Source organism: Malus domestica, chromosome 07, assembly GCF_042453785.1.
Source record: "Malus domestica chromosome 07, GDT2T_hap1".
NCBI lineage: Eukaryota > Viridiplantae > Streptophyta > Magnoliopsida > Rosales > Rosaceae > Malus > Malus domestica.
The window spans coordinates 5,252,666-5,278,617 of record NC_091667.1 but is presented as its reverse complement, the minus strand read 5'-3'; the positions used below and the strand labels follow the sequence as shown (position 1 = coordinate 5,278,617).

At 40.4% G+C, this 25,952-nt stretch overlaps 2 protein-coding genes and 1 long non-coding RNA gene across 7 annotated transcripts; 2 read left to right on the top strand and 1 right to left on the bottom strand.

Moving 5' to 3' along the window:
- The first annotated feature begins 3,230 nt into the window (after positions 1-3,230).
- On the top strand, positions 3,231-9,239 carry LOC103413732 (putative disease resistance RPP13-like protein 1). Of its 3 annotated transcripts, XM_029105286.2 has the most exons (5): positions 3,231-7,181; positions 7,344-7,430; positions 7,656-7,782; positions 8,277-8,403; positions 8,511-9,239. In XM_029105286.2, exon 1 carries the CDS (start codon positions 3,311-3,313, stop codon positions 7,160-7,162), a length of 3,852 nt encoding a protein of 1,283 aa, XP_028961119.1. In that variant the 5' UTR covers positions 3,231-3,310; the 3' UTR covers positions 7,163-7,181; positions 7,344-7,430; positions 7,656-7,782; positions 8,277-8,403; positions 8,511-9,239. The 3 variants fall into 3 exon arrangements, with proteins under 3 accessions (XP_028961119.1, XP_028961122.1, XP_070680610.1); XM_029105289.2 differs by lacking the exons at positions 8,277-8,403; positions 8,511-9,239 and adding an exon at positions 8,070-8,198; XM_070824509.1 differs by lacking the exons at positions 7,656-7,782; positions 8,511-9,239 and having other exon boundaries at positions 8,277-8,409.
- Positions 9,240-10,165: 926 nt separating this feature from the next.
- On the top strand, positions 10,166-13,159 carry LOC139197324 (uncharacterized). Of its 3 annotated transcripts, none has more exons than XM_070824521.1 (7): positions 10,166-10,397; positions 10,938-11,059; positions 11,154-11,223; positions 11,532-11,782; positions 11,906-12,227; positions 12,388-12,597; positions 12,692-13,159. In XM_070824521.1, exons 3-5 carry the CDS (start codon positions 11,208-11,210, stop codon positions 12,044-12,046), a joined length of 408 nt encoding a protein of 135 aa, XP_070680622.1. In that variant the 5' UTR covers positions 10,166-10,397; positions 10,938-11,059; positions 11,154-11,207; the 3' UTR covers positions 12,047-12,227; positions 12,388-12,597; positions 12,692-13,159. The 3 variants fall into 3 exon arrangements, 2 of the variants coding, with proteins under 2 accessions (XP_070680622.1, XP_070680621.1); XM_070824520.1 differs by having other exon boundaries at positions 10,346-10,572; XR_011582616.1 differs by lacking the exons at positions 10,166-10,397; positions 10,938-11,059; positions 11,154-11,223 and having other exon boundaries at positions 11,553-11,782; positions 11,878-12,227.
- Positions 13,160-13,919: 760 nt separating this feature from the next.
- LOC114825964 (uncharacterized) lies at positions 13,920-20,759 on the bottom strand. Its single transcript, XR_003774715.2, has 4 exons — positions 20,564-20,759; positions 20,360-20,475; positions 20,101-20,271; positions 13,920-14,280 (listed from the first exon to the last, which is right to left on the bottom strand). It is a non-coding gene; the product is annotated as an uncharacterized lncRNA (long non-coding RNA).
- Positions 20,760-25,952: the final 5,193 nt, after the last annotated feature.

The following is a 25,952-nucleotide window of genomic DNA, read 5'->3' as shown; positions in this document are numbered from 1 at the left end:
TCTACGTATTATTCTTTGTTGAAGATTATACTTGAATTAAAACGAATATTTAAAAATAACAACCCACATAGCTACTATATAGTAACTAAAAATAAATTACCAACCAAACAAAAATTTGTAAAAATTGAAAAGAATAAACATGCACATAGCATTTCGAACTTAGGACCTCCTGTTAATTTTAAACAACAAAAATCATTGTTTCTAATTAAACTTCTTGATTGTTTAACCAAATTTTCTAAATTTATACTCTTATAAAAAGAAATTTGTAAAAAAAGGAAAGTAAATAAGCACACATGGTGTTTTGAACTCAAGACCTCCTTATTATTTTCAAATGACAAACCACCACTTCTAGTTAAATTTCTGTGTCTTTGAATCAAATTTTATAAATTTATACTCTTATAAAAACATATATAAATATACCACCCTAATAATTTTGGTGCCCCTAATTTTTTTGGGCCCTGGACGGTCGCCCCGCCTGCACTGGGCCTGGGCCGGCCCTGGATTTTAGACGAAGTTCGTGCCCTAAAAAACCCTTCCCCACCCAACCCCTAAATCCCAATTGGCTCAATTCCCATTTCGCTGGACCCATACCCTTCTCTGCCATCTATACACCCATACCACCACCATCATGGTATCTCTCTCCATCCCAACCCTTCACAACAACCCAACCTCCGGGATCCCACCTAACAGCCAGCCCCTCATCACTTTCATTCACCCCACCGCTATCCACCACCACCCAAGCTCTGAACCGACCCTCCACCTCCCGCTACCTTCCCCCATCCACGACTGAGCCCAACCCCTATTTCTTCCCCACCGACCCGTCTTACATCCACACCTCCCAACCCATTTCCCCCGACCTTTCCTAGGCACAAAAACCTCAAAATCGAACTTTCCTCGTTTCTTTGGCGACGATCCTTATGGATGGATTGCGACGGTTGAAGAGTTTTTAGACTATCACGAGATAGCCAAGCACCGCCACGTCACAGTGGCAGGCCTTCATCTTGGAGGAGAGGCGGCCCACTGGCTCCGTTGGTTCAAAATACGGTTTCCCCTCTCCTCTTGGGCCATCTTCATGACCCTACTGCTGCAACGATTTGGTCCAGTCGACTATTTGAACCTTAATATGGCCCTGTCGCATATCACGCAAACCACCACAGTGGAGGCGTATATTGGCCAGTTCATTCGCCTCTCATGCCGCACTCCGAACTGGACCGACGCCCAACTACTGGGAGCGTTTTTAGGCTGCCTTAAAGAAGAGCTGCAAGATGATGTCGTGGCCTAGAGACCGTCTTCTCTAGCACATGTCATTGAACTAGCTCGCATCTACGAGCACAAACAGGGTCGCCGGCTAGTGGTTAGTCTCGGGACCTTCCGTTCCTCCCCCTACATTTCTAAACCACCATTTTCTCCTCACCCACCCCACCTAACCAACCCACTACATCTCGACCCCCTATTACCCCAACCAACCCACCAAAGCTGATCCTACGGCTCACCCAGGTAGAGATGCGCACCCGTCGAGAGCAGGGACTCTGTTTCAACTGTGATGACCAGTATTGACCCGGCTACTGGTGTCGTCAATCCCACATACTATTGTTAATGGCTGATGAGGACGGTTCGGACCCTGTTCCCGAGACAAAGGCCCCCGCGCCACCGCTCCCTACAGTGGTGGAACATCCAGAGCATCCCATCGCCATCAACGCGATCTCAGCCACTAAGCGTGCTCGGGTCATGCGATGCGCTTGGAAAAATTCATTTTCCAAACACCAATCCAAGTATTCATCGACTCCGGTGCTGATCAAAATTTTCTCAACCAACAAGTGGCGACTTGTTTGGGCTTGCACGTTGACCCGTCTCGAACCGAGGCAGTAATGGTAGCCACAAGTCGTTGCTTTCGTGCTAAAGGGGTGGCTCATCAAGTTTCAGTGCGCCTTCAAGGCTATACATTTACCAATTACTTTCACCTTCTTGCGATGACGGGCTATGACATGTCTTAGGAGTGGATTGGTTGGAAACACTGGGTTTCATCGGATGGAATTTTTTGCTCAAAATTATGGAATTCTCTATGCATGGGACCAATTACAGATTGGTAGGGTCCTCTAATTCCCCTGTTCTGCGCTCTCTCGTGTCCACGGGTATTGAGGTTATTCCTGGCAAGCCTCTCCGTGCTGTCTCCCAGTTGTCAAGCCTTACTCACCCATCTCCCCAACCTACTCCACCACCGGCACCAATTCAATCCCTCCTCACTAAATATCACAGTCTTTTCCAGCCACTAACATCCTTGCCCCCCATTGCGAGATCGATCATCGAATTCCCTTACTTCCAGGCACGGGGCCAATCAATGTTCGACCATATTGATACGAGCATGCCCAAAACAGAATTGGAGCACCAAGTTGACGAGATGTTAGCCGCTGGCATTATCCGCCCCAGCTTGAGTCCTTTCTCGTCCCTGTCCTTATCTAGTAATGGATCAGTAGAAGGATAGTGACTCAGCATTTGTACCTAACACTCTTGTCTGTAGTGACGGATGTGGGCATATTATCCCTGTTACGACTCTCATTTGGGATATGAATGAAAAACTGTTTTTATAATTCCTCTGTCATTTTTCCTTTCTCTACATTTCTATCTCTTGGAGCTGTTGGAACCTACCAAATTATAAGACCTGGCAAGGGATGAAACAAAAAAAAAAAAAGAGATCCCTTCCATTTATGAGTTTAACAACTTGTAATATAACTCCAATATATTGATTAACCAGGTCATGGATGATGACATGATAACATAATCAACAAAAGATAGCAATTTTAATCTTAATTTAATTAGGTGATCAATTTAAAGATCCTGTGATGTAAAATTCCAACGTAATCAACATAAGATTCCAATCTTAGCCTTAATTAATTAGGTGATGAAGCCCAAGAGCAAAATCCCAAAACGACTTCTAATATCAAATTATCAACAAACAAAAGGGCTGTTATGGTTAATTACTAAAAAATTGTCGGCCAACCGACACTCTCACACCAGCTAAACCAACTACCAGCAAATTGTCAGTCAAATAAGCCTCTATGATTAACGTGTGGGGGCCAACCCACACTCTCACACCAGCCAAGCCAACTACCAGGAAATTGTCAGTCAAGTAAGCCTCTATGATTAACATGTGGGGTCCACTGAATAATTGACCAAAATACATCAAGTCGTCTCTTTCCGAAACGAAATTAAGCTTATACAATAAAATTACAGGTAATAAGACTCTTCTTCTTCCACACCTCAACACTTCTTTGAAGAGAAAAATAAAAAACAGAGAGAAAGAGAGAGAGAAATGGCAGGAGCTTTGATTGGAGAGGCTTTTCTATCCGCTTCCATTCAGACGTTGTGCGACAAGATTGCTTCTGGCGACTTCTTGGACTTCTCCCGGGGAAAAAAGCTTGACCATTCACTCTTGGAGAGACTGAAGCTGACTTTTCTGGCCCTCGATGCAGTGCTCGATGATGCAGAGGAGAAGCAAATTGAGAAACCTCGTGTGAAAAAGTGGCTTGACGAGCTCAAACATGCCGTCTTCGATGCCGAGGACCTGCTGGCTGAGATCGATGCTGAAGCTTTGCAAAGCAGGGTGGAAGCAGAGGAATATCAAACCAAAACCACGTCCCAGGTGTGGAACTTCTTCTCTACTTCTCTTAATCCTTTTTATCAAGGCATGAATGGTAGGATACAAGAGTTGTTTCAAAAGGTGGAACACCTTGCGAAACAAATAGATCTCCTTGGTCTTAAAGGAGGCGTTAAGGAGAAGGTTTCTCAAAAAACTCCCACAACGTCCTTTGTTGGGCATGACTTTAGTGCTTGTGGTAGGGAAGGAGATAAAAAGAAGTTGAAGAGGATGTTGCTATCGGATGATGCAAGTAGCAGCCACATATCAGTAATCCCCATAGTGGGAATGGGCGGGGTCGGTAAGACAACCCTTGCTCAGCTCCTTTACAATGATAAAAATATAAAAGAGCATTTTGATGTTACAGCTTGGGCCTGTGTTTCCGAAGATTTTGATGCTATGAGGGTAACTAAAACCCTTATTGAATCAATTATCTCAAAACCTTGCATTTTTCAAGATAGCTTGCTTCAAGTTGAACTTAGGGAACAAGTGAGGGAGAAAAAGTTCCTATTTGTGTTGGATGACCTTTGGAATGACGACTATAGTGCTTGGGATCTTGTACGGGCTCCTTTTACTTATGGGGCGAGGGGAAGTAAGGTCATAGTGACAACAAGGAACAAAAGTGTCGCATCCATTGTGCATACCGGTCCTATTCACTATTTGGAACAATTGTCGCATGAAGATTGTTGGTTGTTACTCAGAAAACATGCATTTAGAAATGAAAATCCTAGTGCGCATCCAGACTTGGAAGAAATTGGTAAGCAAATTGCACGCAAGTGCAACGGTCTTCCTTTAGCTGCAAAAGCACTTGGGGGTCTCTTAGGTTGTAATGTAGGTTACAAGGAGTGGTGTCACATATTGAACAACAATCTTTGGGAGACACTGCATGATAAAAGTGTTCTTCCATCTTTAAGATTGAGTTACCATTATCTCCCTACTTATTTAAAACAATGCTTTGCTTATCTCTCAATTTTCCCAAAGGACTATGAATTAGAAAAGGAATATATAATTCTACTTTGGATGGCAGTGGGTTTAATTCCACAAGATGAGAGTGGTAAAGGATTGGAAGAGCTTGGTGAGAGATACTTGGATGAACTATTGTCACGATCACTACTTCAAAGATCATGGAAATCAAGTTTCACAATGCATGATCTCATTAACGACTTGGCTGTGTCTGTGTCTGGAGAATTTTGTTGTAGGTTGGATGGAGAGCCACATGTTGAAGTTCCTAAAAAAGTTCGGCATTTGTCATATATGAGAGGAAGATTTGATACTGCTGCAAGATTTAAGTCATTGGATGAAATTAAGTGTTTGCGCACCTTCTTTCCTATGTCTTTAAGACCATACTATGAGTGGGATAAGAGCCTTTATGTAAGCATAAAGGTTCTAGATGATTTATTACCAGCCCTAAAATGTTTACGGGTGTTGTCACTGTCAAGATATAAAAATATCACGCAATTACCTGATAACATTGGTAAACACTTAAACTTGCGCTACATTGATCTCTCTCACACTGCAGTTAAAAAGTTACCAGATACGATGTGTACTCTCTACAATTTGCAAACTCTATTGTTGGTCGGTTGTTCCTCTCTTGTTGAATTGCCTGCAGACATGAGGAAATTGATTAATTTGCGTCATCTTGATATTAGTGGAACTTGTATAAAAGAGATGCCGGTGCAAATGGGTAGACTAAAAAGTTTGAGAACATTGACTGCTTTTGTGTTGGGGGAATCTACTAGGTCGGGTGGCATTGGTGAATTGGGGCAATTGTCGAACCTTCGAGGAAACCTCTCTATCTTGAATCTACAAAATGTCGTCAATCCTATAGATGCCTTGGGGGCCAATTTGAAGGATAAGAAAGATCTCAACGAAGTAGAGTTGGCATGGGGTCGTGAGGAAGCAAATGATTCCATAAAAGAGAGACACGTACTTGAAAGCCTACAACCTTCTGCAAATCTGGTGAAGCTGACCATCAAATTTTATGGTGGAACCAGCTTTCCGGATTGGTTGGGTGACTCTTCCTTCGCCAACATACAAGTCATGCGTATTAGTGATTGTGGTACTTGCTTCTCATTGCCACCGGTTGGGCGGCTTCCCGCTCTCAAGGAGCTCTATATAGAAAGGATGAAATTAGTCGTGAGTATTGGTGTCGAGTTCTACGGGGGTAATGGAGCTTCTCTAAGTCAACCATTTCAATCTCTCAAGAAGCTAGAGTTCAAAGAGATGCCGGAGTGGGAGGAATGGCTGTCGAGTCCAGGTAGAGGTCAATCTCCTGACTTTCCTCGTCTTGAGGTGCTCATTTTAGGGAAGTGTCCGAAGCTGAAGGGAAACTTGCCCGATCATCTTCCTTCATTGAGAAAGCTTCGGGTGTCAGACTGCGGGGTTCTACATGAAAGGGCTACCAGAACAAGATGGATACCTTGGTCTCTCATCGTCAACACGGAGTCCTTGCGACAATCTCTTAAACAACTGAAGATCGTTAGATGCCCTGGTCTCTCTTCGTTACTAGAGACGGAGTCGCTGTGCTCGCTTTGGAATCTTGAGATTCAATTTTTTAGTCGCCCAGATTGCTTGCAGCCGCACTTCAGCAGCTGTCTTGGAAGTTTGAGGCTCGTTAACTGCGCGTCACTCTTGTCGTTCCCGAGAAATGGTCTACCCACTTCGTTGACATATCTTGAAATAAAAAAATGCAGGAGATTAGAATTCCTATCTCATGAGATGATGGCCAAATTGACATCCCTTCGACATTTGGATTTGGTCTACAGCTGTGATTCACTGAGGTCCTTCCCGCTGGGCGTTTTCCCCAAACTTTCATATCTTAGTATCTGGGGCAGTAAAAGTCTAGAATCCCTTGCCATTGGAGAAGGAGCTGATGACGAAAATCTCACTCATCTCGACGATCTCTGGACCTCTTGCTGTCCAAATCTGGTCTCTTTTCCCCACGGGGGATTGCCCACTCCCAAACTGGCTCGATTTGTAGTCCAGAGATGCGAGAATTTGAAGTTATTGCCCGGCCGAATACACACCCTCACCGCCCTTCGAGACCTGAGTTTACACGAACTTCCAAATGTTGAGTCATTTGCAGAAGGGGGTTTGCCTCCCAACCTACAATCATTTCGAATCAGTCGTTGTGAGAAACTGAGGCCTTCAGTGGAGTACTGGGGTTTGCAACGAATTGTCTCCCTTCGAACATTTGATAGCTCAGGAAGCGAGGATGTGTTGGAGACGGTGCTCAAGGAACAGCTGCTCCCTACCACTCTTCACACTCTCGCAATCGGTGAAATGAAAAGCCTGAAATCTTTGGAGGGAAAGGGACTTCAACACCTCACTTCTCTTCAAGAGCTCAAAATTGGGTGGTGGGATAGTCTCGAATTCCTGCCAAAAGAGGGTTTGCCGGCATCGCTCTCTTTTCTGAGCATCGAAAAGTGTTCTTCCCTGAAGAAGAGGTGTCAGAAGAAGACGGGACAAGAGTGGAGCAAGATAGCTCACATTCCTTTCATCAAGATCGATGATCAAGTCATCATTTGAGATCTCAAGTCAAAGTCTGGTACGTGCATAACACTATGTTCAGATTCTGTAAAACTTTCTCTTCAATTGTTTACTGTCATCTATACTTTTACTTAGTTTAATTAATTAGTTAATCAGTCAGTTTTTAATTTTTTAATTCAACTACGGTAATCTAACAAAAACATGGTCCTTTAAATTTCAGGACAATATCATCCAAGGGCAACATGTGTTTGCTTACATAAATTACTAGTTGTCGAATCATGCCATGGCTATCTGTCAAGAATATGAGGTAACCCTGGATGATGTTTTTTTCCTTTCTCATGCTGATATGATTTGAGTGTGGTAGAATGCACATTCATCTTAAGATAAGGAAAAGATCCAGATTGTCAAACTTGAACGCGTAACAAACTGGAATTTAATTTGAAGAAGCTGTGCTAATTAGGTTCCACTGAGATATATGCTTGTTTTCTTAGATCACTCATTAATTTATAGTATCTTCAACTTTGAATTTAAGGTATCTTTCTGAGACAAGGTATGAAAAAGGAATGCGCTTGAGTTGACATCTGCATTCAATATCGATGAGAAGAAACAAGCAATTTTTCAATTTGATGACGAATGGAAGTGGGCGAAACCACGTGAAGGTAAAACTCCACACAAGCTTTTCTTTGCCTCTAATTCTTGTGAAGGACTTTGATATATATATATATATATATTTTTTTTTTCCATCACAAGTAAAATTTGAATTTGTTTACTAGAGTTGTTTACTCAATATTTTAGGAATAAGAAATTCAGGAAAACTGGTTCCTAAATTTTCTTATTATTTTGCATCTTGGTACACCTCAAGTGATTACTACTCTGCTCCCACTAAAACTTTCACATTGCTATCTTTCCATGTCAAATCATGTCTAAATTTTGTTCCCACTTTCAGAGATTGATTGCGATGATAAAGTGGGGAAAGTAAGGACAAATGTGAAGGCATGATTCCTAAGGCTTTTGTAAATATGTTACATCTATCTGTAGAATTTTTCTTTAATCATTTAGGCTTATATATTAGTCAAATCTTAACAGTGAAATTCAACTATGCTTTCAGGGCAAGATTATGTCACTAACGTGTTTGTCGGCTTCTCTGATGTAGATAGCAAACTGTTGAACTGTAAATATTGAATTATCAAAGGCCAACGATTTTAACATCCATCAATTAGTTGTCCATGAATGGTTCTCCTGCAGTGTGGCATGAATATGATTCTCCTTCAATTGGATAGGTAACCCTTCTAATGATGTTTTACTCATATACTCTTCTTTTTTTCAATAAAAGCAGCATGCCTTTTCATATTCTCTTCATGCTGCTGCCATGTTCGAATGGGTGCAGATATGTTTTTGCACAAACACAGCTGATGGAGTGAGAATGGGTGACGATGACCACAAAACAAAAATGAGAGCCAGGTTTCTTTGGAGCACTGCCCTCATGCTTGAGCTTGTTGGAAGTCAGTACATCATGTTACTTGAGCAGGAAGAGCTGATGGAAATTTGTTATGGCAGCAGAGATGGTTCTGCTGCTATGAGCAATAAGGATGTCAATGCTGCTATGAGCAATAAGGATGTCAATGGCAAGGTAGTGAGAAATCATCATAAAGTCAAGGAGTGGGCCAGGAATATTGAGACTTAAGTGGTTGAATTTGGCAGCAGAGATGGTGGTGGTGTTGATTATAGTGATTTCTTTTTGAATGCATATTGATATTGTTGTTGGTTGGTTTTAGTTCTGTTTAAGAGGGCTTATGGTCTCGAGTGTTGGCGGGCAATCTGTGTTGATTCACCTAGCAAACAAGGGAAGGAGACCACCCTTGATCAGAGTGAATCTGTGAATTAGTTCGATCCAGGAAGGCAGGACTAGTTGATGGAAACTTGTAATTCGGCAGAGATGGTGCTGCTGCTGTGAATGAGAATGATGCCAAGGGCAAGGCTGCAAGAGGGTGTCACAGGGTCAAGGAACACCGCGTTGAGACCGGAAAGGTTGATCTTGAGCTTCCCCTACATCAGGGCACCATTAGCTGCCGAGGATGTGGGAAATATTTTGAAATTCTGTGAAACTTTTAGAGAGGTAATTCTTACTTTAGTTGTATCATATATTTGATTCAAATGTTGCTCTAAACTTGTTTTAATTGATTTTGTGCACCTTTTCTTAGGTACTATCTCATTTTTTTCTTCTTCTTTTTACTCTAGTTTTTTAAAATTGAAACGTCCCAAGCTGACTCTGTTCTTCGAGAACTATCGCGTGGAAGATGTGGACGAAGTGAACAGTACTCCATTGTTCGATTTCATAGCTATAAAGTACTTTAGTAAGCACTCTACCTCGTATATTATAGTTATGCATAAAGTACTTTAGTAAGCTTTGATGGTGAAAATAGTTCATGTGGTTTACGCCAACTTTATTTTCTCTAAGGTCTCTTGAGCAAGCAAGCACCAACCGATCATGGTTCCAAGATTTGGAGAACCTAATCTCTGCATCCAGGGTCGCTAAGGTTGAAGGAGCTGCCCGCAGAGTGTTTTAGTGGAGGCGGGGATGGATATGATGCCTTAAGCTTTTAAATTTCCTCTGCGATGAGGCTCTTAACACAAAGTAAGTAGAAGATACATATTATGCAAATTATAATTTTGTAATTGTCCTGTTTTCTGCATTTCAAGTTACAAGATCTTTTCGGTCTTTCCTCCAGGACACCGAGGGGATGGATTGGGGAGCACAATGAAAGATTGGCCAATGTAAAAGGGACGTGATAGCAAAAATTTCATATTGGAGTCTGGGGATCGATAATATGAAGATATTGCCCAAACATATGCACGCCTGCACCACCCTTAAAAAATTGAGGACCTGGGATCTTCCAAAATTTGTGTCATTTGGTGAAAGGGGTTTGCCTCCCAACCTACAAACATTTCATAACAGAGATTGTGAGTAACTGAGGCCTTCAGTGGAGAACTGGGGTTTGCAACGACTTGTCTCCCTTCAAAGATTTCAGATCAGCAGCGAGGATGTGTTGAAGAAGTTGCTCAAGGAACAGCTGCTTCTTACCGCTCTTCACACTCTTGCAATCTCTTATCTATCAAGTCTGAAATCTTTGGACATAAATGGACTTCAACATCTCTCTTCTCTTCAAAAGCTATATATTGGAAGGTGTGATAGTCTCGACTTCCTGCCAAAACAGGGTTTTCCGGCATCTATTTCTTTCCCGAACATCACCAGATGCCCCTCTCTGAAGAAGAGGTATGAGAACAAGAAGGGAAAAGAATGGAGAAAGATAGCTCATATTCCTTGCATAAAGATAGATGACAAAGTCATCATGATATGATCTCTCTCTCTCTCTCTCTCTCTCTTTCTCTCTCTCTCTCTCACACCAAAACTTTTGCTTCTCATTTCACTCTCAACTCTCTAATGTCAGGTACTTTATCTTTTATTTGTTATATTGATTGTCTCAACTTTTCTACATAAAATCTACATATAGATTTTTCTTCCTTTTTTATAGTTAACCATTTTTAGTTGTTTAGCCAATCTAAGATTTAAAGAGAGAGTGGACGAACCCGCTGAATTCCTTTCAAAGTTTCAGAGTTCAATTACTAAAATAAGAGGAACAGGGCAGAGGAGTAAAATTTGTCACATGTATCTGCAGAAATTTCTATTGAATTGTTTAGGCCCAGCATACTGCCTTGCTTTCTTGTTCTGTTTTCTTTTTCCTTTAAAGAAAAATGTTTCTTGAAATTTTTAGGAGAATGTGATGGGAGTGACTTATTTATGTGCGTTCTGTAGAAATGGAAAGACATGATTATCTGAGGAAACCAAAATTACGACAAGTTGTAGTCCTTGAATGCCACTCAGTGGCTCTGCCTCTGCCCATCCGGCATGAACATGATTCTCCTGCATCGGAAAAGGTAACCCCACCTGAGTATGATGGTTTTCACATGCTGGTGTGGTTTGAACATGGTGCATGATTTCCTCATCTTTCAATTAAACTTTTATCTTCAGGTGGACACAGCACGGATGTGGTGAAGAGTGTGTGGGTTCGTTGCGTGTTGCCTCATGGCTGTGCTTTCTGGTAATGTATAGAGATGGCTTGAATACCTGTACATTACGTTTACTAGACTAGGTGGCCTTCTGTTGTAGCAACAGATTTCATTCCATAGCCAAGATTCAGATTCTGTAAAAGTCTCTTCAATTGTTTACTGTCATCTATACTGTGAGTTTCTAATTGTTTAATTCAACTACGCTACCCTTTAAAAAATATGCTTCTTTATATTTCAGAACAACATCATCCAAAAGCAACACGTGTTTGTTTAAATGAATGACTAGTCGTTGAATCCTGTTGTGGCTATCGCATGGGTTTATGCCCTCGAGTTTTGATAGGTAACCGGTGTTGGTTCACCAAGAAAACGAGGGAAGGAGAAGTCTCTTGGTGGAAACAAAGATATGAACTTGGATGCATCTCTGAATCTGATGAGCCGGAAACTATGAAAACAAAGCAGGAAGAGTTGATGGAAATTTGTAATGGCGGCAGATATGGTGCTGCTGCTGTGAGCAATAAGGATGTCAATGCCAAGGCGTTCAGAAAACATCATAAAGTAAAGGAATGGCCCGGGACTATTGAGACTCAAGAGGTTGATTTTGGCAGCAGAGATGGTGCTATTGATTATAGTTTTTTCTTTGAGAATGCATATTGATATTGTTTTTGGTTGGTTTTAATTCTGTTTAGGAGGGCTTATGGTCTCAAGTTTTGGTAGGCAATGTGTGTTGATTCACCTAGCAAACGAGGGAAGGAGAACGCCCTTGATCAGAGCAATGATGTGAAGTACTGGGATGCGGCAAAGCAGGACGGGTTGATGGAAACTTGTAATGCAGCAGAGATGGTGCTGCTGCTGTGAATAAGAATAATGCCAAGGGCAAGAGCAAGGGCAAGACTGCAGGAGGGTGTCGCAGGGTCAAGGAACGCCGCATTGAGAGCAGAGAGGTTGATCTTGAGCTTCCCCTACGTCAGGCCACCATTAGCTGCTGAGGATATGGGAAATGCTCTTCAATTTTTGAAGTTCAGTGAAACTTTTAGAGGTAATTCCTACTTTTGTTCTATTATATATTTGATTAAAAAGGTTGCTCAAAACTTGCTTTAATTGATTTTGTGCACCCTTTTTTTGGGTGCTAAAACATTCCTGAACTTCCAATTCACTCGAAATCTCATTTTTTATTTTCTTGTTTCTTTTTACTCTAGTTTTTTTTAAATTGAAAACTCCCAAGCGGAATCTGTCTTCCGACAACGCCTGGACAGTTTGTGATGGGAGTGACTTATTTCTGTGCATTCTGTGGAAATGTAAAGACATGGCTATCTGAGGCAACCAAAATTACGACAAGTGGTAGTCCTTGAATTCCGCTCTGTGGCTCTGCCTATCCGGCTTGAATATGATTGTCCTGCATCGAAAAGGTAACTCCACCGCAGGATGATGGTTTTCACATACTGGTGTGATTGAATACGGCGGCATGATTTTCTCATCTTTCGCTTTCACTTTAATCTTCAGGTAGACACAGTGCGGATACGGTGAAGAGTGTGGGTTCGTTGCGTGCTGCCTCATGGCAGTGCTTGCTTGAATACCTGTACATTACGTTTCCTAGACTAGGTGGCGTGGCTTGCGTTTGTGGCAACAGATTTCCTCGGGGAAGGATGTATCTCCATCCTGGTCATGAATACTGCACAATGTAAAAATATGAAGCGAGAAATTGGGTCACTTTGTTGCAATGCCCTACTCCGATGTATGGTGCTCTCCATGAATTAGCACACCATGGTCTCGTTTGGCACGCCGCATAGAGTACAGGATATGACTAATAGTACGAAGCCCGTTGTTTGGTGCATTAGGACACAGGGTTCTGCACTCATCGTTTGCTTGGCGGTTCTTCAAAGAATAATTGTTTCATTAGACCTGTTTTAGGATATGAAATTGTTATTGAGCTTTGATTAAATACAAATGGGAGTGCTTACAACCTTCTCACTTACCTTCACGTTTTAATCTTTTCAGTTTTACTTATGTTACGTGTATTCCGCTAGCATGTAAAACTAAAAATTTAATCACTTTTTGGTTGACAAACTAAAATTTTAAGGAAAATGCTAGGGAGATTGTTTTTGAACCATATGTTGTTGGCTGCATGATGTGACAGTTGATGGTTGGATTTTTTCTTTAATGATTTAAGACTTGCATAACATAGTACGTAACATTACCGATTATGGCTGTTTTTTGAACCATATGTTGTTGACCGCATGATGTGGCAGTTGATGGTTGAATTCTTTCTTTAAAGATTTAAGACTTGCATAGCATAGTACGTAACACTACTGGTTATTTCCTAGGGGTGGGATAACAAAACCATTAACTCATTTATTATGCCGGAGCAAACACAACTTTTCGTGTCAGAAGAATAACATGTTTTGATAGTGATACCATGACACTTTTTAGGCCTATCATTACTAGGTGTTGCTTATGATCTCATTCATTCACTGATATTGTCCTCACTTAACCAATATTGTCCTCACTTAACCATCTATTACTTGGTGTAAACTTTATCACAGAATGCCACAGTAATATTTAATGGTAAACCTCCCACATAATTTGTATATTATTTTTTTATCTCCCAAGTCGCTGAATGAAAGGAGACGAGAGGAGACCTGAGGCAGGATGTAGGATCTGTTTGAAACCCCTGTACTTTTTGGTCGACTTCAAGTTGGTATGAAGGATTCAATCTGAACACAATCCAAACTTATGTGGTAAAATTCATGTATTGTATCGATTGTCTAATTCTTCTCTTTAAACAAATCTAATTACACCGAATGAATCTTAAGGTACAATAAAACAAAAGATGAACACAAAATATAAGGCTAGCACTACAAAGTTACAAATCCTATCCTTCGGATAGCAAACAATGAACAATGAGGCAACTAGAAGAGAGATACTCTGAAGCAGCCTAAAGAATAACATTTTTAAAAAAGATACAAAAAGAAGGAGATGTCGAAAGCAATAACATCACCTGCTCATCTCGTCGGCGGGTCCAAGATCGCATCCATTTCTATTTGTGCAGGGGACGCTCTTGGATTGCCAAACTTCTCGAATTCTCTTGCAATCTGAACATCACAAGGTCTACAATACTGATACAAAAACTTAACAACAAAGCGTGGAGCGATCGCGGCTGTGAGATTGCCATCAAACATAACCAAAACGATGCAGCCTTTGCGACTTAAAAAATGGCACTGTCAAATTGTATTGAAGTTGCAAAGATTAGCATATACAAATGCAAGTACTATCTATAATAGAAAACTTCAGAAATGCATGTGTGGAGCTTCTTGAAGCACAATAAACCCGTTAGCATTTGTGACAATGACTATTTTCAGTTCCAGTAAAAAAAATTACATTAATAAAATTGTTGATAGCTATTTCTTAGATGGCTTGTTCGGTATTTCTAGGAGAGAGGGGAAAAAGAAAACGAATATCATGTTCTACCATGAACTGCAGATATTGAGTTTAGCACTTAATGTAACCAAAGAAAAGGGTTCATGGATAGAAACCAAGATGTAATACTTCTAGCAGAGTTTTTCAATATGTAAAGCAACTTGAAACAGTTCGTTACTAAGAAATTTTAGAAAGAGATTCAACAACCCCGATGTAATTCAGATCATTTTTTTTTTTCTGGAAACGATTCTCATCTTGGGAATGGATTGCAGAGGCATGAATTTTGCCTACATTAATATTTGGGACAGATATTAATATTTGGGAATGGATTGCAGTGGTGGTCTTGGGTATGTGCAATAGGTGCCCTTGCACAGGGCCCCCAATCTTAAGGGGTTCCTAAATGATGATAGCATATGTATATATGTACCAACTTGGTTTCCGTAAAAAGAATTCATCTTAGGGAAATTTTTTAGGATTTGTATGTGAATAAGAGAATAATGGCCTCCATCTGTATTAGAGGAATCACTTTTATGTTTCTTAGTTTGGTTCTGATGGCTTAGCTCTAAATTGTGTTTTACGTTCATGATTACTGTTGATTTGAACTATAACTCACGAGTAATAATACTCCATTTAGATACCACATTAATACAACTATAGACATATAAATTAGCTTCGCTATAGTGGGATTCTTTTACACAGGGACCCATACCCCTAAAATCTCATAACAGGCCCTGATCGCTAAGGTAGATGAAACTTAAAATTAGCTGAAACAAAAAATAAATCATGTAAATAACACAAACACAAGAGCTATATCTTACCCAAGCAAAAGACCACAATCACCAAATACATAAACTAATGTCAAGTTGTCACCAAATAACAAGTAATCCACAAGATGAAATGAAATAACAGTACAACAACAACAACAACAACAAAGCCTTTTCCCACTAAGTGGGGTCGGCTATATGAATCCTTGAACGCCATTGCGCTCGGTTTTGTGTCATGTCCTCCGTTAGATCCAAGTACTCAAGTCTTTTCTTAAGGTCTCTTCCAAAGTTTTCCTAGGTCTTCCTCTACCCCTTCGGCCCTGAACCTCTGTCCCGTAGTCACATTTTCGAACCGGAGCGTCAGTAGGCCTTCTTTGCACATGTTCGAACCACCGGAACCGATTTTCTCTCATATTTCCTTCAATTTTGGCTACTCCTACTTTACCTCGGATATCCTCATTCCCAATCTTATCCTTTCTCGTGTGCCCATACATCCCACGAAGCATCCTCATCTCCGCTACACCCATTTTGTGTACGTGTTGATGCTTCACCGCCCAACATTCTGTGCCATACAACATCGCTGGCCTTATTGTCGTCCTATAAAATTTTCCCTTGAGCTTCAGTGGCCTACGACGGTCACACAACACGCCGGATGCACTCTTACACCTCATCCATCCAGCTTGTATTCTATGGTTGAGATCTCCATCTAATTCTCCGTTCTCTTGCAAGATAGATCCTAGGTAGCGAAAACGGTCACTTTTTGTGATCTTCGCTAGATTGCTCCGGTCATTAATGTCGATAAGTATATAAATGGATAGAGATAGGAAAGCAAACACAAGATGTACGTGGTTCACCCAAATTGGCTACGTCCACGGAATAGAGGAGTTCTCATTAATTGTGAAGGGTTTACACAAGTACATAGGTTCAAGCTCTCCTTTAGTGAGCTCTCCTTTAGTGAGTACAAGTGAATGATTTAGTACAAATGACATTAGGAAATATTGTGGGAGAATGATCTCGTAACCACGAAACTTCTAAGTACCGGAGTGTGGTATCGTCTTGACTTGCCTTATCTGTCTCATAGGTAGATGTGGCATCTTCTCTGGAAGTACTCTTCCTCCATCCAGGGGTGGTATCTGTAACTGGTGGAGATGCACAAGGTAATGTATCAATTTCACTTGAAGCTTACTTGTAGTTTCAGGCTTGGTCAAACGCGATACAAACCATGTAGTAGGAGTCCCCCAAGTCGCCGGGCTAGGGGATCTGCTGAAAGATGTGACAGACAAGGTAAGCAATCAGAGCTCCGGCTGATTGTTCACATTCTCCCTATCTTGCAGGCAACATGAAGGATAAAGAGAAGAAAAATGAGAAGAGATGATATGGGATACTTTTGCTTTTGAAGAAGTAACTTTCCACATGCTTATTCTTGAACCGGGCTGGAGGGTTTTCTGGTTTCCTCCAGAGTATAAGGCCGACTAAGGAATTTGAGGGTCAAAACAAGTCCATCAAATCTAGAGTACGTTCGACCCTGCTGATATGGGATACTTTTGCTTTTGACAGAGTAGTGGATGTATCGGCACGTGTGCTGTTACGCTTGTCTCCACATGCTTCCTTGTATCCTTCTCACTTGCCCTATCTGTTCCTCAGGCAGATGCGGTATCTTCCCTGGAAGCATAAGATGTTGAAGATGAGTACTCGAGAGCAATGCCAGGTAAGTAATCAGGTAAGGGGTTCCAGGCAGTCAGTTCCTGGCTGGAAGCTTGATTCCAAGTGCTGACTGATTGCTCTCTTTCTCCTTGTCTTGCAGGTAAGAACAAGGCCAAAGGAAAAGACAGGGAAAAAGCATGATATGGGATACTCTTGCTTTTAACCCTGATGATATGATATATTCTTGCTCTAGTATAGCTTGTTTACAGAGGTATTATCGGGGGGAAAGAAAGCTGAATATTTCGAAAGGCTTCGTTGGGAGTGCTCTCTCAGATAAGAGAAAGGGTTGAGCATTTTTGCAGGTCTGACTGTCCGTTAGGGATGGAGGTCGACATATATAGGAGTCTCCCTAACATCAAGTAATAATGTTATTCCTTTACCCTGCTTGGTTATAGCACGGTAGTGGGAGCTGCCAGCTTCACATGTTTTAACTCTGTCAGAGCACTTTGAAAAAGTCGTCTGTGGTATCTGGAAAGCTGATGTTGCGTGTGAAGATTACAGACAAGCTTTATCCAAGGAGATCCAGCTCTTGAAGTTGGGAAAGTGGTGCCTCTTCGGTTTTCGAACAAGCACTCCTGTCGGGGATCTGGCTCTCGAGATTCGGAGAACGATGCCTCTTCGATTTTTGAGAAAGCAATCCTGCTGGGGGTCTGGCTCTCGAGATTCGGAGAGCGGTGTCTCTTCGATTTTTGAGAAAGTAATCATGTTGGGAGTCTAGCTCTCGAGATTCGGAGGGCGGTGCCTCTTCGATTTTGGAGCAAGCAATCTTATTGGGAGTGTTTTCTCGAATGTGAGTAAAGGTTGGGCATGTTTGCTAGTCTACCTTGCCACGAAGCACAGAGATTGACACACAGGGACTTTCCAATTATCCAGCAGTGGTACTGTTCCTTTACCCTCTCTTCAATTTTTGAGAAAGTAATCATGTTGGGAGTCTGGCTCTCGAGATTCGGAGGGCGGTGCCTCTTCGATTTTGGAGCAAGCAATCTTGTTGGGAGTGTTTTCTCGAATGTGAGTAAAGGTTGGGCATGTTTGCTAGTCTACCTTGCCACGAAGCACAAAGGTTGACACACAGGGACTTTCCAATTATCCAGCAGTGGTACTGTTCTTTTACCCTCTCTTCGATTTTTGAGAAAGTAATCATGTTGGGAGTCTGGCTCTCGAGATTCGGAGGGCGGTGCCTCTTCGATTTTGGAGCAAGCAATCCTGTTGGGAGTGTTTTCTCGAATGTGAGTAAAGGTTGGGCATGTTTGCTAGTCTACCTTGCCACGAAGCACAGAGGTTGACACACCGGGACTTTCCAATTATCCAGCAGTGGTACTGTTCCTTTACCCTTGTGGGTAATAATATGGTAGCTAGACCTTCAAAATTTATGTGTCTAAACTTTGTTAGTGTTGTTTCTTTGCAATTCTTTTACCCTTCTTGGTCAGAGCGATGTAGCGGGAGCTGCAAGCTTCACGTGTCTCAACTTTGTCAGAGAACTTTGGCAAAGTTATCTGTGGTACCTATGAGTTACTGTTGCGTGTGGGAAGTGGGTGATTGAACAGTACGATTCATGTGCTTTCTATTTCGCCAGAAATCTTCGACAGAATGCCCATAATTTCCGCAAAGCTGAGTGTGCGTGTGACAGGTGCTGCAAGGCTGGAAAAGTAGGTGCCTCTTCGATTTCTGAGATCGGCCCTCGTGGTCTCTGAGCAGCCCAGCTTTTGAGAAAGCAAGCCTCTTCGATTTCTGAGATCGGCCTTCGTGGTCTTTGAGCAGCCCAGCTTTCGAGAAAGAAAACGCCTCTTCGATTTCTGAGATCGACCCTCGTGGTCTCTGAGCAGCCCAGCTTTTGAGAAAGCAAACGCCTCTTTGATTTCTGAGCAGGCGCCTCTTCGATTTCTGAAGCTTCGTCGAGTGCAGATTTTTATAGGGGCTGACATTAAGTTCCAAAGCATACTTGAATATCCACCAGTAGAAGCTCCATTCTTGCACTTCTAAGATCTTGATTTGTCCGACCTCTTCTCTCTTCAACACCTTTGAAAATGTCTGGCCCCTCCGACCGTTGTTTTGACTTGAACCTTGTTGAAGAGGCAGCCCCGCCTTCTCCAGACAACATATGGCGCCCATCCTTCGTCTCCCCTACTAGTCCTCTTACCGTTGGGGATTCCGTGATGAAGAATGATATGACCGCTGCGGTAGTGGCCAGGAACCTTCTCACTCCTAAAGATAACAGACTACTTTCCAAACGGTCTGATGAGTTGGCTGTTAAGGATTCTCTGGCTCTCAGTGTTCAGTGTGCAGGTTCTGTGTCTAATATGGCCCAACGCCTATTTGCTCGAACCCGCCAAGTTGAATCATTGGCGGCTGAAGTGATGAGTCTCAAACAGGAGATTAGAGGGCTCAAGCATGAGAATAAACAGTTGCACCGGCTCGCACATGACTATGCTACAAACATGAAGAGGAAGCTTGACCAGATGAAGGAATCTGATGGTCAGGTTTTACTTGATCATCAGAAATTTGTGGGTTTGTTCCAAAGGCATTTATTGCCTTCGTCTTCTAGGGCTGTACCGCGTAATGAAGCTCCAAATGATCAACCTCTGATGCCTCCTCCTTCTAGGGTTTTGTCCAGTACTGAGGCTCCGAATGATCCTCCTCCGGTGCCTTCTCTTTCTGGGGCTCTACCGACTGCTGAGACTTCTCCTAAGCAACCTTTGTGAAGGCTCCCTCTTGTTTGTTTATTTTGACTCAAGTATATGTACATATTTGTAACTTATCGGGGATATCAATAAATAAGCTTTCCTTCATTTCAACGTATTGTGTTAAATACACCAAAACCTTCTTCGCTAAGTTCTTTGAATTTTCTTTTGTTGAAGCTTTGTGAGTGGAGCATGTAGGTTGAGGTAGTGTTCCCTTAATTTCCCGAGGGAGGAAAACTTCTCGGTTGGAGACTTGGAAAATCTAAGTCACTGAGTGGGATCGGCTATATGAATCTTAGAACGCCATTGTGTTCTGTCCTGTGTCAAAACACGTATAACCACGACATACCCGGAAACCATTGCCTCTTCGGCCAGAGGTTTTTGTGTTGGTGAGGAAAAAATAAAATTTGAACTCAGAACACTATGCGGGCACGAGAAATTATCAAGTGCATTGACATGCTCCAACAAATTAGCTTTAACAGGCGTCTGGGCACATAAATCTTGACCCAGATTGGGACGACTGCACATACCCGAATTCCGAATAAATAATAATGGAAGCAACGGGAATATAATGCAAAGTAAAAAGGCTATTTCTTTGTTCCTCTTACTCTTGCCTCATATGAGGTGCCCTATTCATTGCTCCAACACATTTGTGTATTCGGGATCAATGGAGCTTCTTCGCGCCAAAATCTGCTACGGATTGAATCAATCGGCGACGGGCTTTCTGCGAAAAGGACAAAGGCGTTGAAGATAAGGAAAATATGGCAAATTTGAGAATGGGGGAAGTGGGATGATAAGGGAAAAGTTTATACTTTGAAAATTGCAACACTCCAAAGACGCCCTGCTGAAATGAAACCGTAGTAATGCTTCACATTTGAATGCGGAGTGAGGCACCTGGAGACGTACGGTTTTCTTGGGTGGTCGATGCTATGGCAACTCAGAGATAGACAGAGAGAGAAGGCGCGGTGATTAGTGGCGGGATGCATTTCTTTTGCTTCAATTAGACTTGTTTTTCGTTAAAACCAAATAATGTGTTTGAAGTTATACTTTCAACTCTGATTTTTAGTTTCGTTTTAACTATTTGTCGAATTTTCCCTTGAAATTTAATTATATACTTTTATTTATGGCTAAATACCCCCATTGCTGCTAAGAGAAATTGTAGTAATATAACTTAAATTTAGTTGGAGGAATAGTTCCGTAACTAAAAATTCATAATCATTAGTCATTTTTACTTATCAAAACATGCATCTATGATCATTTTTATAAACTCCGTCAAAATAAGTCATGTTGGAAGAACCTTTGCTACAATTGGGTTAAAATTGAGGGATCATTGCTGTAATTTTTCTCATTTGATTTTTCATATTTGCCCCTTGATTTAGTCTCATTTTGACGAAAGTCCTGACGGAGTTGTTGAAAATGTCCATAGTTGCACGTTTTGTTAAGTAAAGTGACCAATGGTTAGGAATTTTTAGTTGAATAATCATTGTTTCAATCAAGGATTTAAATATCGATATTATCGACGAAATATCGCCGATAATATCGTTATTTTCATATAACGATATTTTCAACGTTTACAGTTAAGTATCGTAATAATATCGCGATAATATCGCTAATATCGATAATATCGCGATATTAGCGATATTATCGCGATATTAGCCATAATATCACCGAGGATCCTCCGTCGTCGTCGCAATGGCAGCCGAAAATGAGCAATCCACGCTCAGACCCTGAAAATGAGCAATCCCTTTCTTCGGATCCCAAAACCCGCTCGGATTTGATGGGGGGGGAGAACCGGAGAAGGATCGAGAGACTGAGGGAGAAGAAGAAGGATGGAGAGACTGAGGGAGAAGGATGGACGGAGAGACTGAGGGAGAAGGATCGAGATCGAGGCTGAGGGAGAAGGATAGACGGACGGAGAGACTGAGGGAGAGAAGGATCGAGATCGAGGCTGAGGGAGAAGGATGGACGGACGACGGAGAGACTGAGGGAGAGAATGAGAGACTGCGTGTGTGGTGTGTGCGTGTGTGGTCTGTGCGTGTGTTGCAGAGAAGAAGAAACTGAGGGAGAGAAGCAGAGAGAGGGAGAGCCTGGAAAGTGGAGAGAAAGAGAGGACTGAGAGATAAGATAGATGTGAAGGATGGGGAATCGGGATGGAGGGGAGGTCACACCACACACGTGGTGCTGAAATGGGGAAGCATGCTGCACCTTTTCAAAGTTTCAATTTCAACCACCCACCCAACCATGATTTTTACTTTTAATTTTAAAAAGTTAAATATAACCATTCAAAATATCTTAAGTTATATGACTTAATGTATTTTTAAATTTTAGATTGGTTGGATATTCTTTTTACATTTTATCATTCGATTTATTTGTGGGCTAACGAGGGAAACCAAACTAGCACATATGAACAAAAACTCGTCATCGTAGAGCTTTGGCTTCTATTCAAATTAGTAACATGAAAGGAAAACCAATCATACAATTTAGTCTAAATGGTGGAAGTGACGTTTCTACGTCAGTCTTATATTTACTACATCATCAATGTAATTAAAAACCTATAATTACCTAAGTAGAACCGTTCATCTCATTTTGGCGTCTTCGATTACCAAAACATAATCATGTACTATGCCTATATGATTTTGTATTAACACGTTGGATAAAAATATCACTCAAAATTTTGATATGGCTTTCAAAATTGACCAAACAGTTTTCTTTTTTCTCGAAACTAGATGATGTAAAATGTGATTAACCAAATTATTATTATTTTAAAAAAAATAAAGAAAAATTAGTATCCGATCCCTAGTTTCTAATGTTCATTTACTAAGATCTTATCAGTTTTTATATTTTGATCAAAGTCTCTAGCATTAATGAATTACATGTAAGTTACATAACTTTCATAACAAAAATTAGTAATTTATTTAGAGTTTTAATACTCACATCCTTATTAAACTCCTAATTAATTTTCAATTCAAACATTTCAAATATATAAAAAATAAAATAAGAATAAGTTTGTACCCATTAATTTTTATAAAAAAAAATTGATATGTACCCGTTATAAGAATAAGTCACTCATGTATCTTACCATGCAATATATAAAGTGTAAAATATTGTACTAATTCATTATATATAAATGATTATGGTGTGTTTAAACTTCTTTCATTAATTACTACATATATAAATGATTAATTACTACATATTTTCTACACTCACAATGTTTGTCAGCTCGCTATATAATCAACTTGATAATGTTAAATCCATCATGCAATGCATTTCCTTCCAATTTTTTGTGATAAACTAATAGATAATTGACTAAATAAACATCCTGCAAAGTTTCAATAAAAATTTCCAAGTTTTTCTTACAATTTCCGTGGTTTACATGTAATTTTTATCGATATCGATATTTTATCGATATTTCCGTCGATATTTCCGTGTTTTCGGACTACCGATATTTCCTATATTACCGATATTTAATACCTTGGTTTCAATTGAGTTAAAGTTGAGAGGTCATTACTACAATTTTCAGGTGAAATCTCTCCACTTTTGCTCCACTGTTCAGTTAGTTTATGGGCATTTAAAATCATAGAAAATAAAATAAGATTAAAAAAATAAAAATTCAAATTTAAAAAGAATTAAGGTAGCATTTGATGTGTAGACGGGACAAAATAGGATGCAGCAGAGGTTCGAATATACGTCTGGTACATACATGCTGAAATGAGTCAATTGTTATGTTTCGCGTTTGTTACGCTCAGGCGGAAAAGAACAAAAAAATTAAAAGGCCAACATATCCTTGCTTATTTTATGATATATTTGTGACAATGACACTTAATGAATATTAATATTTGTTGGTAATGAAGAAGTTCATTAGGTTCTTCTGGGTAATAATGTATTTCTGGGTAATTATTTCACATTCATCACAGCAGCCATATTCCCTTAAGCTTATGAGAAGGAAAAATTAAGAAACGATTCATTTTCCCAGCCAATAGTTGCATAAACATAAACACAGAAATGGATGAATACCTCTAAATTACACCCTTAACCCCAAACAGTACAAACCTTGTGGTACGGAAAATCAATTTCAGTGAAAACCCATAAATTTCTAGGGTTTTCCACTTCTACACATAAAAAAACCATGGTTAATTGAATGAGGAAAATCACAACCAACTCAGAAAAACTGACAATTAAATCAAAGCGGGAAGATATTGAGATGCTGCGACGAGAGAAGAGAGAGGTAATGAACGAAGCAGAGAATGGAGCCTCTCCGCCGAGAAGACGAGGAGAGAGAGAGAGGCTACTAGGAAAGAAGAAAGACACAAGATTAGGGTTTGTTTTTATGATTTGGTAGTAGAATTATTGAAAAACAGCAGGGGTATTTTTGTGTTTCAAGGGGTGAAATAAGTTCGTTCCATGGAGTGGAATAAGTACTTTTCATGAGGGAGTGTGGTACAAAAATTAAACTAAAATTCATTCTAAGGATAGGTGAGTCTTACGTTTTTTTTGTCGCACCAAATGTGAGATGAACCTGTTCCGTCTCACTCCAAGTACCAAGCGCCACAAAACCACATCTCTAAACTCGCTCTCCCTCTTCCCGAATGTTTCTTCCCTCCCAGATCGTTTATGTTTATAGTGAGGCCTTCTAAGTTTTCTTTAAATTAAATTGTTTTTAGAGAAATATCTTTCAGATTTTCATGTTTAAAGTTGGGTGTTTCATAAGTCACGGAACATTAAAGCCTTCATTTTTTTCATCCATCATAATATCTATGTTGCTCAAAATTAATAGAACTTGGAGTCATCTCACGAAGAAGGTAGTAAACTCTAAAAATTATGATTCATAGATGCAAGATCTTGCTGTTTATTCTTAATGATATGTTTGTTGTTTGAGGTTGACGCATATTATTTTGCTCGTTGTAATTATCATTCTGAGCGTGAACACATATATATGACAAGTGATACTAATTTAATTCATTTTTATTCATTTTAATCTCAACGGGCTGCAAAAGAGGAAATTAGTAACCAATTGAAAGGACAAGGGTTGTCTGCCCTCCCACTTCCGGTGCCCTCTCGTGCTCTCCTGTTTTGTGTGGTCACGGTTAAGCCACGTCAATATTTTATATTATTTTTTATAGAGATAATAAGACAAAAATGAATAGTAATATAAAATGTTGACATAACTTAACCGTGACCACACAAACAGGAGAGCACGGGAGGGCACCTGAAGTGGGAGGGCAGACAATCCTTGTCCCAATTGAAAAGGATGGGTCATGGGTGGACAACCAGAAGGGATTGCTAGGGTGCGCACTTCGAGGACAAAATTTTGATGAAAGACAATGTTTTGTTGCCTGCTTAGAATCGAGTTGAAGTTCCCCTATTACGGCGGAATATACTGTTTATACACTTCTTTTTACTTATCACATGTTTTCTTAATTTTAGGTTGTCAGATTGGATGAATTGAAGGAAATCAAATGACATAAATTAATAAAAGGTATGTGAGAAGTAAAAAAAAGTGTGTGAATATCATACTCCTTTTACAACCCATTGACATCTCTAGAACGTGATCAAATTTTCTGTATCTAAGATGAGTGTAGTCTCTCTTTGGCTCCAATTATTGACTGATATTTGTTTGTAAACTTATTTTTTTTTTTAACTTTGTTTTTATAGACTTAATGTGTGTCAAACAATAATTTGAGGTACAGAGAGACCACGCCCATTTTGGGCGTAGAAGCTTTGATCTCCCCATAGACCTGGCAAGGGAGAGATTTTTTAGTGACAGAACACGGGTTAATACACCACTTGTCACTATATAAGTGGTGAGATATGTGTGTTAAAAAGTTAATAACTTAAAAAGTAAAATTTCTCATCGTTTATATAAAACACGTGGTATACCACTCGTGTGTTGATCACAATGAAAAATATATCCTGGCAAATGGAGTAAAAATAGAGAGCCCTTCTATTTTGGAGAGAATTTTTCAGTGCGATCAGAACACGGAGTGGTACATCATGTATCACTATACAAGTTGTGGGATACTTATATTAAAAGATTAACAACTTAAAAAATAAAATTTTCATTCACTTATATAATTACATGCACTATACCACTCGTGTTCCGGATATAAAGAAAAATTGTTCCTATTTTTATAGTCCAATTGCAATCTATTAATTAACTAAGTCAATGTGATGCTACTTACATGCATGATTAACGTGTGAGGT

Bases quoted from the DNA above. Each gene is read 5' to 3' on its own strand.
- LOC103413732 (XM_029105286.2), top strand. From the start codon at position 3,311: ATGGCAGGAGCTTTGATTGGAGAGGCTTTTCTATCCGCTTCCATTCAG.
- LOC139197324 (XM_070824521.1), top strand. The intron at 11,783-11,905 runs GTTGATTTTGGC...AAGTTTTGGTAG, and splicing joins GGACTATTGAGACTCAAGAG to GCAATGTGTGTTGATTCACC.